This window comes from Marmota monax, unplaced genomic scaffold (genome assembly GCF_021218885.2).
Source record: "Marmota monax isolate L192 unplaced genomic scaffold, Marmota_monax_Labrador192_F-V1.1 WCK01_AAM20220418_F8-fsc00112, whole genome shotgun sequence".
NCBI classification, from domain to species: domain Eukaryota; kingdom Metazoa; phylum Chordata; class Mammalia; order Rodentia; family Sciuridae; genus Marmota; species Marmota monax.
In genome coordinates this window covers 747,279-762,791 of record NW_026692073.1, presented here as the reverse complement: position 1 = coordinate 762,791, position 15,513 = coordinate 747,279, and the positions used below count along the sequence as shown (strand labels likewise).

The 15,513-nt window shown below is 40.8% G+C and overlaps 1 protein-coding gene across 1 annotated transcript in view; it reads right to left on the bottom strand.

Annotated features, from left to right (window-relative positions):
- Positions 1–8,273: 8,273 nt before the first annotated feature.
- Parm1 (prostate androgen-regulated mucin-like protein 1) overlaps positions 8,274–15,513 on the bottom strand; it is a 103,567-nt gene continuing 96,327 nt past the window's right edge. Inside the window, exon 4 of the mRNA XM_046458655.2 lies at positions 8,274–12,019. Within this exon, the coding sequence (XP_046314611.1) occupies positions 11,935–12,019 (85 nt within the window). The 3' untranslated portion in view covers positions 8,274–11,934. The remainder of the gene's footprint in view (positions 12,020–15,513) is intronic.

Below are 15,513 nucleotides of genomic sequence, written 5' to 3'. Positions count from 1 at the left end.
GTGTAACCACAGGAAAGTCATTTAACCTTTTTGAGCCTCAGTTTATTGCTCTCTAAAAAGATCTTTGTACCATCCTCATGGAGTAGGCATTTGTCAAATGCCATTTCCCTTCTCCTCTTCAACATTGTCAGAAAAATCGGTTTAGTTCTTTGGATATCATTAGGGAATTATAACCATAGGAGAGTATGGCAAGATAAAGAGAAATGATGCCCCCCTTCCTCCACATTTAGAGGTATAATACATATCAAGTTCCATTCAGGGCATTGCTGGGGCATGACAAATAGTGGAAGAGGAGTGGTTAGATTCAATTCAAACAGGGCAGTTAGGAGGAATAAATCAAATTTCCAAGATGAAATCTGCGACTGATGACAAAGAATGGATGTATATTGGGACAGCCCAGCAAGCAAGTTCAGACCCAGCAGGTTGATTAAGAAGAACGTGATGGTAGGAGAATCAAAGATGTCTGGGAGTATGGAAGAGGGATGGAAACTTGTCACTGCCTGGCACTCTGGCCACATCCTGTGCTCTTCGAGTGTCCTGCACATTGCTTCACCTGGGTGCCTATCCCTCTACAGACTCATAGATTAGGCTGCTTTGGTTTTAGACTGAAAACATTTTTGAGGATGGAGACTCTCTGAGGGGTTATATCTCATTTCACTGTTTCTAGAATGTATAAATGAATGCTGTTTGTTGAGTGGATAGATAGATGGATAGATAAACAAATGAATAAATGTTTTGCTTCCAATGCTATAATTTCTGGTTGACTTTGAGGTTCTCTGTGAGCAAATGACCCCTGTGGGTTTCAGTTCCCATATGCCTCTAATCAGGTAGAATTTTGGATTTCCTATTCCTCTTCTCTTCTTTCCTCTAGTGTCTCTAGCATAGAGAAGGAACCAAGGGGGAAGGGATATAAAGCTGTCAGAATTTGCAGCCTACTAGTTCTCCTTTGCTCATGGTTTGACTATAGTTAGATTGACAGCTTGTTACTTTCCAAGGAACCAGCTGACTCATTTTCTAAGAGATCAGGAGGTTTAGGAAAGAATGACTATGCACTCCCCCCAGATTTTTTTTTTAAAACCAAAGAGCCACCTGCTAGCTTCTTGAAATGGCTGAGGAGGTCAGTGCCCAAGAATCTAGGCTCAAGGATTTACCTGATTTCTGGTGGATGAAGCATTAAATCTTACCTATGGGAGACAGACATAAAATCCAGCCTGTGCACACTGGAAGAGAAAAGGCTAACATCCAGGTTATGCTGAGAACCCTTAAAAGGGACACGCAAGACCTACGTCTGTGACCCTTTGAGTGGGGTGCTTGATGAGTTTGGCTGCTTTCCAGGAATGGATTTTCAGGGAGGAAATGGGACAATCCCTCCAATAGTCCCTAAGCCTCAGGACCTGAGATTAATTGCCACTGGGGATTACTCATCCTATCACAGTTAAACGTATTTGATTCAACCGCACATCAGCACCAGAGCAGGTTATCAGCAGCTCAGCAAAACCATCTGCAACCCAGAATTTCCTCACGAGAAGAAATGACGGGGGATTTGTGGGATGTGGTGGGGGTGTGTGGAATGGTTCATGGCACTTCTAAGTTGAAAGTGAATAAATTAAAGGAAACCCTGCTCTTGCTCTGCCCCTGCTCTCCCTAGAAACTCTTCTCCTTCTTTTCACTTTCTCCTCTTTCTTCTTCCTCTCCATCCTCTCCTTCAAGTGAAGTCAAATCAAAGTCCAATTCTGGCTTTCTGAAGAATGCATAGTTCTCCCCAGAGGCCTAAGAGCAGAGATGGGGGGAACGGAGAAGGTTTTGTGGGAGCACGAGAGAGTGGAATGAACCACAGCTCTGCACATAGCACACTAAATGCTGAGAATGGTTTTGAACCTATTCTTTATTTTCACTTCTCACATATTTTTTAGGGGAGAGTGAGGTGGGCTAGATCCTGGGGGAGGAGAGAGAGAAGAACAAGGAAAACAGAGAGGAGAGAGTATTTGGCACATTATGCACAATGTGAGCTGGCCCCTTTTCAAATTTCTTTTTCTTTTGATCAATTTTTTTTTAAAAAACTTCAATAATTGGAACCTTATTCAGCTCAGCAGCTCCCTCTCTCTTTTCCTGTCCCTAGGTTTTCCTTTAGCTGTTTGAGTCACTCTACCAAGGAAAGAGCCATGGCCAGGTGAGATGTTGACCTAGGTCAAGAGGGTCCTGCAGTGGTTACTGGAAGAGAAAAGGTATAATTAGCAATATAGTCATATGACTGAGACAAAAAGGAAAATTTCAGTAACTGTGTATGTTCTCCTCCATGCTTTGATATACATGTTTGTACATATACCTATATAGGTATATATGGTCTGTCTTTTCTCATTCCCCTGTATTTGATATAAAGGTGTGTTACAGTAGTTAACCCTATCATTTGGAATCAAAGGAACATTAAACTAGGAAAGCAACATATATTCCCAGAGATTCAGAGACACATGGAGCAATGAAGTCTTTTGTTGCATACTTAGTCATGTAAGGGACAATTGTGTCCTGGTAGGGCTAACATATTGCTGTTATTGAATTTCTTGGGAAGTTCTAATCTGGGATAAGAGGGATGGGATTGTGATTGCTTTGAGCTCAGCACTGTTATCACTATTTTCTAAGATCTCCCTTGCAATACAGAAGAGAAACTATAAACAACATTTCTTGAGATCCCCTTTCCTGTGTGGTTCTGGCTGGAGTTTATAAGAGGTTCTGAGACAAAACATGGAACTGAAAAAAGGCAAAGCCATTCCTCTTTAGAAAGGGTTGTGTTGGATGTGTGGGCAGCAGAAGCTACTTAGTGGTTTCTTGAGAACCAGTTGCTTTCCTGTTGCAGCCTGAGATGGTGGCAAATCCCCAGAAACCCTAGGATTTGAGCACTTACCAGCTGGTGGCTTTTCTAACCATTTCTCTCCTGTTCTTTTAAAGTCTGTGTAAGACTCTAAGGTCTACATGAAATCCTTTGTTAAATGTTGAACACATGCTGGGCATGATGGTGCACACCTGTAATTCCAGAGGCTTGGGAGGCTGAGGCAGGAGGATAAGCAAAACTGAGGTGCTAAACAACTCAGTGAGACCCTGTCTCTAAATAAAATATAAAACAGGGCTAGGGATGAGACTCAGTGGTCAAGTGCCCCTGAGTTCAATCCCTAGTACCAAAAAAAAAAAGTTTAACACACATTCAAGGAGTAAATGGGATGAGAAGGCTTGTCTCTCACACTTCCTTACAACAGCTCACTTACATCTGACTTGAACTTTTAGATTCTCTGCTCAGCATTGTTGCAGTGAATTCTATCCAAATGCCTATGATTAGTCATGTAAGGGACAATTTCATGACAGCTACTGTGTGGATCTGGTAACAAGGGAAAGGTCAGCCTGGGGGAAACCTCTGATGTTGAGTTGGCAGGGATTGAGTGGGTGAATCCTATAGTTTGACTATGGGTCATTCTCCTGTGTTAGTCAGATTTCTAGTACTGTAATGAAATACCTGAGATAATCAACTTACAAGAGAAAAGGTTTGTTTTGGCTCACAGTATGGAAGGTTCCTGACCATGACTGGTTGGCCCCATTGCTTTGGGCCTATGGCAAGGTAGCACATCACGGTGTGAATACATAGTAGAGCAAAACCATTCACCTCACAGGAGCAAAGAAGAGAAGAAGGAGGCCAGAGTTCCATGATTCTGCTCAAAAACATGCCCCCAGTGACCTCTCTCTCACTAGGCCTTACCTCTTAAAGGATCTACCATCTCTCAGTAGTGCCACTCTGGTGAATAAGCCTTTAACATGTGGGCTTCTGACATTCAATATCCAATATGATTTGTACCCCAAACTCATGCTAAAATTGAGTGCTCACTGTGAAGTATAAAGAGGGTAAAAACACTCAATCTTATAGTGTTTAGAGGTGGGACTTTTGGGAAGTGATTGGGAATAGTTAATTTTATTAGGATAAAGCCGCAGTGATTGAAGACTGGTGGTTTTTTTAAGAAGAAACCAGAACACACACACACACACACACACACACACACTCTCTCTCTCTCTCTCTCTCTCTCTCTCTCCCTCCCTCCCTCCCTCCCTGTCTCTGGCCATGTGATACCCTGTGTCACCTTGGAATTCTGTCAGCAAGAAGTTCATCACCAGACATAGGCCCCTGACCTATAAGCAAAAACTATAAGCAAAAATAAACTTCCTTTATCTATAACTTACCCAGTTGATGGTATTGTATTATTAGCAGCAGAAAATGGACTAATACAGTGATTTGTAAGTACCAGGATTTAGATAGAAGCTGCTCACAGCTTGCCAGTTCTGGGCCCCTGCTATTTCCAAAACATTACAAACTATTGCAATGATAAGCCTTACTACACAGGTATTTGTCCACAGATCTACCCAGTTGTGGACACCATTAGAGTGGGTCACTCTAGGACCTTCCTTTAGCAAAGACATTTTAATCAGTTTTCTCATTGCTGCAACCAAAAGACCCAACAAGAAGTATTAGAGGAGGAAAATTTTATTTTGGGGCTCACAGTTTCAGAGATCTAAGTCTATAGATGGCTGATTCCATTCTTTGGCGTCTGAGGTAAGGCAGGACATCATGGCAGAAGTGTGTGGCAGAATAAAGAAGCTGGGGATGTGGCACCAGGAAGAGAGGGGAGAGGGAGGGACACACTCTAGCTCATCATGGACACATTGTAAACTTCAAGAACACACCTCCAGCTACCCACCTTCCTCTAGCCACATCCTACCTGTCTATACTTACCACTCAGTTAATCACTATTAGAGGATTAATCCACTGATTAGGTTAAGACTTTCATAACACAATCATTTCACCTCTAAACTTTCTTGCATTTTCTTACACAAGAGCTTTGGGGGGACATCTAATATCTAAGCCATAACAGAAGACCTCATCTCTGCATTGAGTGCCTCAGATTGTCCCATATGGATGGTCCTGTCTGATGGCTGTAGAGTATATGTGGTAGGGATTTCTAGCACGGAGTAAGTATTCTCCAAAGCATAGACCTTGGAGACCAACTGTTGGCATTTGAATTCTACCCTTGACCCAGTTTGTGACCTTGGGCAAATCTCTTACCACTTTTAGCCCTTAATTCCTCATCTATGCTATAGAAATATCAATAATATGTAACTCATGTAAGGTACTTGGAATAGTATCTGGCTCATAGTAGGTGCTATGTGAGAGTTAGCTATGATCATTACTACTCCAAGGAAAGTCAAGGTGGCCCAATGATGGAGCCTCAGGGTAATAGCATGGAATGATTCCCAGGGGAGCATCTCTAGGCTGCTGTGGTCATTTGATTCCTATGAAGAGCAAGGAGATCACAAGCAGAAACTAAGAGTGGTTTTCACTGAAATTCCATGAGACCATGGGGCCCTGTGCTGATGTCCTAACAGGAAAGGAGGGAAGACAGTCTCCCTCTTGGTAGTGTACACAGCCCAGCAGCAGCAGGAGTCAGCAGAAAGGTAACAGTGCCTAGCAAGGAACATGTGCTTGGGAGCTGACTGGGCTTGCTCAGCTACATGCCAGACACCCTTGAGACTGCCTGAAATAGCTGAGGGGGCCTTTGCAAGGGGTGGAAAGTCCCATATTAGCAGGAGGTGGGAGGGTCTTACGATCCAGGATATATTTTCATCAGATCCCAGTCCCTTGGGTGGAAAAAGACTAAGGGCTCTGATGACAGATAGAGTCCCACCCTTGCCACTTACTAAACTGAAAATACTTGGAGATTTATTCATCTTATTCATTTTTGGGTACATAGGTTCAGCATGCAGATGAATGAATTTAATATCCTAGAACCTCAGCTTCCACATCTGTAAGATGGAAGGCACCTAAGCTTCCTAATGAATATTTGGTTCATTTCTTTTTATAGCAAATTAAATTAAAATATTTAATTTCTTGTTTAAGGTAGAAACTCAATACATTTGTTGACTCCACTTGATGAATGGTGCTTTAGTGAAGTCAATAGAGTCCATTCTACATTTCTTAGACTACATCCTTTAAGGAAGAGATCCTGTCTCTTAATAAATATTCTTCAATTTCAAGAGTTATTTTTGATTCACTGCTTTTTGTCAAAGAACAAAATATTAGCTAGGTATTGGTGAGTGGTATTGAATTTTAGGAGAGTTAGAGATCTCAGGTCACTAAATAATTGAAACAGATAATCATCTGACACAGAAAAGCTATACTATAGGAAAAATGTTGAATTGAACCTAAGAATTTATAATGTGTTAACACCACACATTCCTATTAAGTCTTTTGTTTATGTGCACATTTAAAGTGCTTTCTGACCAATTCTGTTCATGCAAAGTTGAAATAATGTGGTCTTTGTGACATGACCTGCATGGCTGAACCCTATAAACCAGTGAGGGGTGATGGTTGATTAAGAAAGACACACACACACATAGAAAAGCGGGATCAGGTGGGACACTGATCTCTGATAGAAAAACAGTGACCCAGAGCTGGCTCCACATGTTTATTATATATGGTCTCACAACTAGGAAGTTAAAGACTATAGAAGGATTGTTCTTTGTGCACTAGAAAGTTATAGGACTAGAAACATTTTTGTAGCTATTCCACCATTGCAATGCTAGGAGCTTCCTGTGGCACCCAGGAAGCCAATTGTCCAAAGTTTCTATTAAGCAGGCAGGCTTGGAGGTCATAGCATTGGTAAAACATTGTGGTTATCTGGCTATGCTCAGAATCCTCTCTCCCTGGGAGCTGGTATCTGAGATCAAGGCCAATACTGATACAGCTTCTGTGCTTTACACAGAGCCTTCATGGGCAGGGTATCACCACATAAACTGGGCAATCTTGACCTGTACTTTTTGCATAGGAAGTTCCCAGCATTTGCAGGTGCACCACAACCACAAGAAAATCACTAACTCGGATCTAGATCACTGCACTCTATTTTAGTTCTTTTTGTGTCCATAGCTGGTCCTCAAGAAATAGCTGAATGTATCAGTCAACTTTCTGTTACTGTGACAAAGTACTTGAGATAATAAACTTATAAGGAGACAAGATTTATTTTGACTGCAAGTTTCAGAAGTTTCAGTCCATGGTCAGTTTGCCTGTTGCTCTTGAGCCTGTTGGTGAGGCAACGTACCAGGGCAGAAGCAAGTAGCAGAGGAAGTTGCTCACCTCACAGAAGCTAGGAAATAATGAGAGGAAAGAGGAGGGGCCAGAGTCCTAATATCTCCTTTAAGGGTATTCCCCCCAAAACTTAACTTCTTTTCATCATGCCCCATCTCCTAATGATTCCACCATCTCTCACTAGCAGGACAGTAAATGGTGACCAAATTTTAACACATGAGCCAGTGGTGGATCCTTATCCAAACTATAGCACTGGAAAATCAATTGAAAGTTCTCCTTTCATGCTTGGTCCTCCTTTTTTTTTTCTTCTTCTATTTTTGTTACTGGGGACTGAACCCAGGGGCATTTTACCACTGAACTATGTCCTTAATCCAATCTTAGTTTTTACTTTGAGACAAGGTCTCACTCAATCATCAAGTCTGGCCTTGAACTTGTGATCCTCATGCCTCAGCCTCCCAAGATGCTGGGATTACAAGTGTGGGCCACCCGTGCTCTGATTTGTCCTCATTCTTTATCTTCACTTTTCCCAGTCAGTCTTCCATGCGATGTCACTGGAAGCTAGGTAATTAAACTTACTAAACCTGGCTTTAACTTTACATCCATCATTTAATCAACAATTTCTAGTTTGCAGGTGGTCCATTACCATACAGCAAAATGATGGATATGCTGTTGCTGTTTTCTTCAAAATCAGAATAATATTTGGTTAGCTTCTTGGAGTTACAATTTTATTTTGGATGGCTGAGGCTGCTCAATACTTACATGTCAGGTGAGAATGAATATTCTGAATTTAATTTTTTAAAGGGGAATGAAGGAAGTATCACATGTATTGCTAATGCCAATATTCCTTAATATGACTTGATTATGTATTGCCATTCAACTCAGTGAATCAAAGCACTTATTTTTACATCTATTTTATAAGGCATGCAGAATATTTGAGCATGAAATCACTGCTTGGAAAGTTTCTTCAATGCTGACATGCTTCAATTCTGTTTTAAGATCAGAGAGAACTTCCTGCCCTGCAGAAAATATAATTTATTGATGATGGATAAATTTTCTTTAAGAACAAGTTAGAGCTTCTTAATATGAGCAGCATTAAGCCTGTCAACTGAATAACTCAAATAACAAAATCTATCAAAATGTCAATCACTCCAACCAGACACAAGCTTTTAACAACTTTAATTGATATAATTGGTATGCAATATGTCTTACAACAAATGTAGATACAATGACATCAAATATCAAAGAAGTTGCACATCTTTCCATCTTTCAATTATGTGGGTTAACTTACCCCAAGAAAGAAATCTGGCAATGTACTCTTGGTTAGCACTAATACCCATACCAACTAGCACTTTCAAGATCAAAGTTGAAATGGTACATTCATTTGCCCTCCCCTCCAAGGGAAAAAATAAAAGGGCAAAGGCAAAGAAGGTGAATCAACGTGCAAATTAGCATCTGGCCCAGTTGCAAAATTCATTTCCCAGATGCGAGGGATTGAACCATGCACCTTTGCAAGCAAGATGAAGAGCAAACAGATTACATCAAACCACAATTGACCCCCACAAAGAATCCAGAAGACCTTGGGATAGTGAAGGACAGAGGTCTACTGCTGCTAGAGCTCAGGTATACATTCTGTGTTACCCTAACCTCATGGATCCTGACTCAAGAATCTGTGAGACCTATGTCCTGGGTTGTCCCTTCTTTTAGAGATGGAAACCATCATTTTTGATCCCAGGCACAGTTAACCCTGCTGACTTTCAGCTGCACTGGGGCAGCAGAGCTATAATCACTGTCTGATGTGGCTATGACATAATTGCAGTTTTACAGAATATGTAAAACAACACATCAGTATAACAGCAAACAGGAAACTGAGATCACTTATATATCTATGTAATACTTAAAATGTCTATAAATATTTTTTTCTCCAGAAACTGAAAACACTGTAGACATGATTTCATTGATCCTCACAACACATCTGTGAGGTAGTATGGGGTGAGGTCAATATGAAAGCATCAACCCCATTTCAGAAACGAAGACGCAGACGTGCAGGGAGGGCAGGAGACTTCATTAGGGCTATAGGAAAAAAAAATACCAAGTTGAATCACACTCTTTGATCATTTGCAATCCATCAAAGAGAGGCTGCTTGTCTCCCTCCTGCTCTGACATTCTCTTTAAAGCATTAGGACCAGTCCTACCTACAGATGGGATGTGGTTGTATAAGATCTACTGGGGCCATTTCCTTTGAGTGGACCTGAACAGACTCTCCCTGAGGTGAAAGACATTAGTTATTGGCATATATTTCAGATATGTTATGTGTGTGTTTTCAATAACATTTTTAGAATAAACTTGCTAAAATATTTTGGCCAATTCAAAAGCAGAAAGTATACATTTGGCAAAATAAGTTTCTACCTTTGGGCATTTCACACTGAGTGTTCTGGATTAAAAGGGAAGTTGTCATCTTGCTGAATTCATCTGCTTTAGGCCCTGTCTTTGCTAGAAGCATTTGGAAGTAATCAGTTAGTTGTGCAGGTGCTCTTCTTGCATGACAGCAGCTTTCAGTGTGGAAAAATGCTTGTTGCTTCAGTGACTTATAATAGGCCAGGGTACCAGGGAAGAGGCTGGTGCCTCTGACCCAGTGCATATGACAAAAGCAAGGTCCAGAAGTATACTTCTCCAAAGTTGTTTCATGGACATTGTGTCAAAATGTTTTTGGTTGAGGGGGGAAAAATAATATGGAATATCTGTTTTTTATGGGCTTGTTCTTTGCCAAACTGAAAGCCCTGTCATGGGATTGGAAGTGGGAAGAGGGACAATTATTCAGGCCAAATACAGTCAGAGGGGAGGCTATTGCTCTTGGTCATTCTTTGCCATTTTTCTGAGAAGGTCCATGTCTTTTTGTTTTTTTTATGTTTAATGTTCAGAGAACTTGAATTCCTGGAAGCTTAATACTCATCTGGTCATAGAAGACCTTTAGGGTTGCCCCTTTGGCACCTAAAGAGTTCAGGAACAGATTTTTTTTTTTTCAGAGAGTAGGTTGTGGGAAGTGGCACTGCTCTTGGTCTCTGACACCTGAGGGGGTCAGAAAAGCACAGCAATAGTGGTTTTCCTAAAAAGAGCCATGGTGTCAAGGTCCATATTGAGAAATATGAATCGATGCAGTTTTGAGTTTTCTATGATGTTATGGGATGACACATTTTGAAATGTATGTTTTCTGCTACATGAAATCAGGACAGAAGATGCCAATTGCTAATATCAGATGTTAGAGGAGGACATAGGTGGAGCCCTGAAATAAAACTCTCCAGAAACACAAAAAAATAAAAAGGTAACCATCATGCCAAGAAATTATCAGCCAACAGACACAACATTTTGAAGATAAAAATGATACATTGCTTCATTTTGTTGAAAATAAAAGAGCATTACTAATCTGTGAGTGTCTCCTTCTGCCACGGGGTGATTTTAATACATCAGGGCTTTCCAATCACAACACTACTGATGTTTTGGGTCAGTTCATTCTTTGTTGTAAAGGGTTGTCCTGTGCACGGTAGGAGGTTTAGCTGTGTCCCTGGCTTCTACCCACTGGTGGTACTCCCAAATCATGGCAATAAAAAATGTCAGCAGACATTTTCAAATGTCCCTAGGGTGGGGAGGCAAAGTCACCTGCTGGTTGAGAATGACTGAAATAAATGGGTACCTTCAAAGATGACCAATAGTTCCCCCAAATATGTTGAGCAGGATTTTAGGACTAGATAACCAATAGGCGGGTGTTCATATTAAAGAGAAGAAGAACTAAGGTAAGTAAATGGGACAATAAATGAATTTGTCGTGTCTATTACCTATGGTAATGCTTCATAATGCAACTGTGGAGAGAACAGTGCCTCTTTAAAAAAAAATTTTTTTTTTAAAGTTTGCAGTCATTATGTAAAAGACAGTAAGGCAGTGAACCAGTTGCTTTATGGGCATGAGGCAAGGACCATATGGGTTCCTCCAAGCCTTAGTGGATATTTCTGACAATTATGGAGACCTGATTCCCCCTTATCCCAAGGAAGTCCTCAATGATGCTGGCTCCCCCCACCTGCACATGCCTCTCCTTTCTCTTCTTTAACTAAGCTCATCTCATAGCCTTCTCTTTTGGAACACATCTTGTCTGAGAGCTTGTGAGCTGGGATCCCAGGTGCATTTGAGCCACCTGGAAGAGAACAGGTAGAAGGCATGCTGACATCCAACAGCAGCCTGCTACTTTGCCTCTAGACCCCCTGACCTCCTCTGGGGAACTTCCCATTTTCATTGTTCATTAATGCAGCTAAGAATCAGCTAGCCAGCTTGTAGAGACAACTAGAAAAAAGAGAGATTAAAAAGAATCTGAGAAACCCCTGCTTCCTCACATTAGGGTGAAATCCTCCTAGGACTTCTTTCTTTTTTCCACATTGATACATAATGTAGAGAAAGTAAAGGAATAACCCAAAAAGTTCCCCTAAACATAACCCCAACAAAACAGCTCACTCCCTCTTCCTTCATCCTTCTTGAAGTAGGTCCTCAGTGGTGCTGAAGCCTCCACCATGGTGGTCTACCCTGGCCAGTGCAAGTCTGGCCCATTTTTGGTGGCAAACTGGCCTCCACTCACTTTTAAATCATGGTTCTTTTGTACCAAAAAAAGGGGGAAGTTGTAGCAGCCAGAGGAGAGGGATAAAAACAAAACAACCATACCAACAAAACAGGGCTTAAGATTGTCGTTCAGTGTGCATCAGGTACTTGTTATGAATTCTACTGGATAAGCACTTATAAATAAAGAACAGTTAGTCCTCAGCCCAGGTCACAGTCCTTTGTTAGGAGTCGTCATAGAGAGGGTTGTTGTAGTTTCCCCAGGACCCGTAGTCATGGTCATCCAAAAGCCTTCCATAGGAGGAATGCCTGGTGAGAAAGAAGACAGGGTTATGGTCACTTGGAGAAGTCACCCACCTAAGGACAGCCTAATATCATGCCACCTGAACCTGAGAGGCCTATATGCCAGCTACAGGGAGAGACATGATGTTCCCACTAAGACAGCACCTTGGCAATGGACCAATCCACTACCTAAGACTGGGAAGGCCCCAATTTACCAACACCCTGTAAGTTACGACCGGTCCACCTGGGAGCCTAATTAGCACTTTCTGTTGAGATCAACTGGGTCCTTGTCTTTCTCCTCTACCTCCAATACAGGAGAAGGAGGAGGAAGTGCCATTTCCATAGCTATTTCATAAGAAGCAATGGGAGAGGGAAGCTTGCATCCGGCCTTTTGATTTAGTCCTTGCAGTTAATTTTCCCTGAAATAATATTGACTACCATTGTTGTCATCACCCCTCCTGACATCTATATTGTGTTTTATAATTTCACAAAGTGCTTCCATGTTCAGGTTTTACTTGACCTTCAAAATAAAGCCAAAGGGAAAGGAATAGTTTATCCTTATTCCTCTAATGAGGCGTATGGGGTTCATAAATGACTGTGATGTGCTCACAGTCATTTGACTGAGCTGTGAGTCAAACCCCTGCCTCCTGGATCTAAGTCCAGTGCTTAGAGCTCAGGTCCCCAGGGTATGATGAGCACTTGAGTTCTATGGCAGTGAGGGTTAAACAGGCTTTGGTGGGTCATTCTGGAAAGCCATCACGCAGTCATTATTTCTATAAGAAACCAAAGTCATATGCTGTCACTCTTCTATACAAAAGCCTTTGAATGGCTCCTCATTTCACACAGAATAAAGGCCAGAGTTATTACAATGGTTTGAAAAGCCCTAAAGGATCTGACCCTTGATGGGATCTTTAGCCAGGCACTGTGGTGTACAACTGTAATCCCAGCACCTTGGGAGGCTGAGGCAGGAGGATCGAAAGTTCAAAGCCAGCCTCAGCAAAAGTGAAGCATTAAGCAACTAACTCAGTGAGATCCTGTCTCTAAATAAAATACAAAATAGGGCTGGGGGGCAAATCAGTGGTGGAGTGCTCTGCGTTCTATCCCCGGCAAACAGCCCCCCCCCCACACACAAAGAGGTCTTCAATACTAGCTCAACTCCAACCATAGCGGCCTCCTCTTCATTCCCATGCCCAGGAGAGCCTTGTGTCAGGGCGTCATATACTGTTCCCTAGCTTGTTCTCTAACATACTGATTATTTGGTTTGCCATCGCCCCTTTTTTTCTCACCAGACTATGAGCTCCACAGAGTTCTGTTTATTCTTTGCTCTGTCTCAAGCACCACAAAGAATACCTGGCATATAGTAAATCATCAGTAAATACTGGTAGAAGAAGCAGTGTTTGGAAAAAATACATCCTCAGTTCTCCAAAAAGCTAATTTGTCCACAAGATGGGAGCTTCCTGATGAGGGATATGGTCATTTTAAGACTAAAATTAATAATAGGATTGGAAGTACACCACAAAATGAGCATCTGGTGCCTCAGAGGTTCATGCTAGCAGGTGAATTATTGTATTTTGTGACTGGAAACCACATATCCTAGAGTGCAGAAAAGCATGCTAACTCCTCCTAATCTTTCTCTTAGCTAGATATGAAAATTAAACAACTAACATTTGCCAATAAATGGTTGGAGTTGGAGAATATTATGCTAAGCAAAATAAGCCAATCCCACAAAACCAAGGGCTGAATGTTTTCTCTAATATGCAGATGCTAATTCACAATAAGGCGAGGGGCACTAGGGAAGAATAGCATTACCTTAGATTAGATAGAGGGAAGTGATGGGAGGGAGGGATGTGGGGATAGGAAAGACAGCAGAATGAAACAGACATTATTACTGTATGTATATATGTGACTGCATGACCAATATGATTCTGCAACATGTACACTCAGAAAAATGAGAAATTACATCCCATCTATGTATGATATATAAAAGTGAATAAATGCATTCTACTGTCATGTAAAACTAATTAAAACAAATAAAAATATTAAAATACAATCTGATACACACAAAAATATTTGCTCTACTTATATCTATTGCTAAAATAATTGCTTTTGCTTTTCTGAGGTTCAGTTTCATTGGCCAGGGATTTGCAGAGATGACTTCCTGCAAAGGATCAGGCCCTTGCTGTGCTCATTTCAAACTCTTTGCCTTCAAAATTCTGATTTATGCTCAATCTATATACCTGGAAACCTGGAGACGTTCCACAATAGACGCTGCCCAGCACAACTGAGTTGCTGATACTGACCAAGCCAACTCCAAGTACACTATTCATATGCTACTAGATATAAACAGTTAAATATCATAAAATTATAAAATAGCCTTTGCATCAAGAGCAAAATATTAAGTGTTTAGATAGAAGAAAAGGACTTAAGGACCTACACTCAAATTCTTTGGATGTGGGAAGGCAGAGGCACCACAAACAGCAACCCAGACACTTGATCTATAGGAATAGGGGAAGTAGTTTTGATAAATGAAGGTCAGTGGATTATCTATGGCTGGCACTCCCCCAGACTGAAACCTCCAGCTCCAAACAGTCCTTTAACAGGATAGTTGAGAAATGGAAGCTGTAGGATGCGCGAGTGAAATCCTGAGCATTATAACATTGGAGCCCAGCCCAAATTTTCCGCATGACAAACCTGGCAAACATTTATCTGATAAACATGCTCTTTTATTGATGAGGCACTACAGCTTCACCTTTATAAGGGAACTTAATTTATCATAGCATTTTTATTTCTATCATATCAATTTACTCCCATAAAATGTCAGTTCAGTCATAGATATATGTCTTGAATGTGTTTTTAAATCCCTTTTCCTTCATCTATAAAATGGAGAATTAAAAAAAATCGCATTAGGGTTATTGGGAGAATTAAATGAGGTAATGCATATTAAAAGGCTTGGCACACAGTAAATACACAGAAAGTACTGGCCAATACTGCTTCTTAATTTTTATTATAAGGAAACTTGTACAAGAACATGCTAAATCTGAAAACAGTAAGAAGAGAACTCTGAATGAAAAGTGACTCTCCTTCCCACCAGGAATGCCTAAAACTATACCCCAGGCACAGTTATAAAATCAGCTTCTTATATTATTGTTATTTGAATTTTACAAATTATTATTATATGAAAGTGGGATCAGAGGATTAAATACCTTCTGGCTATCAGGTTTTGTTTTTTTATGGTTATTTTAGGCAAGATTATTTGGTCAATACTGTACCTGAGTCTGTTGTATTGTCATAATAGTAATCTACTATGCAAATACTAGTAAAATAAAAAGACTGATCTTTGCTTTTATTTTTCTTTTCCTTCCCACTTGAATGAACAGTGAGTTGAGAAAATGCTGACAAACGAGGAAAAAATTGCAAGAGATATAGATAAACCAAAATAGGGAGTTGCTGAAATTGTAGGGCTTGTTTTAATACATTCATGAGCTTAATCAAGAAGAATTGGGTGTGTTGGGATTCAAGCC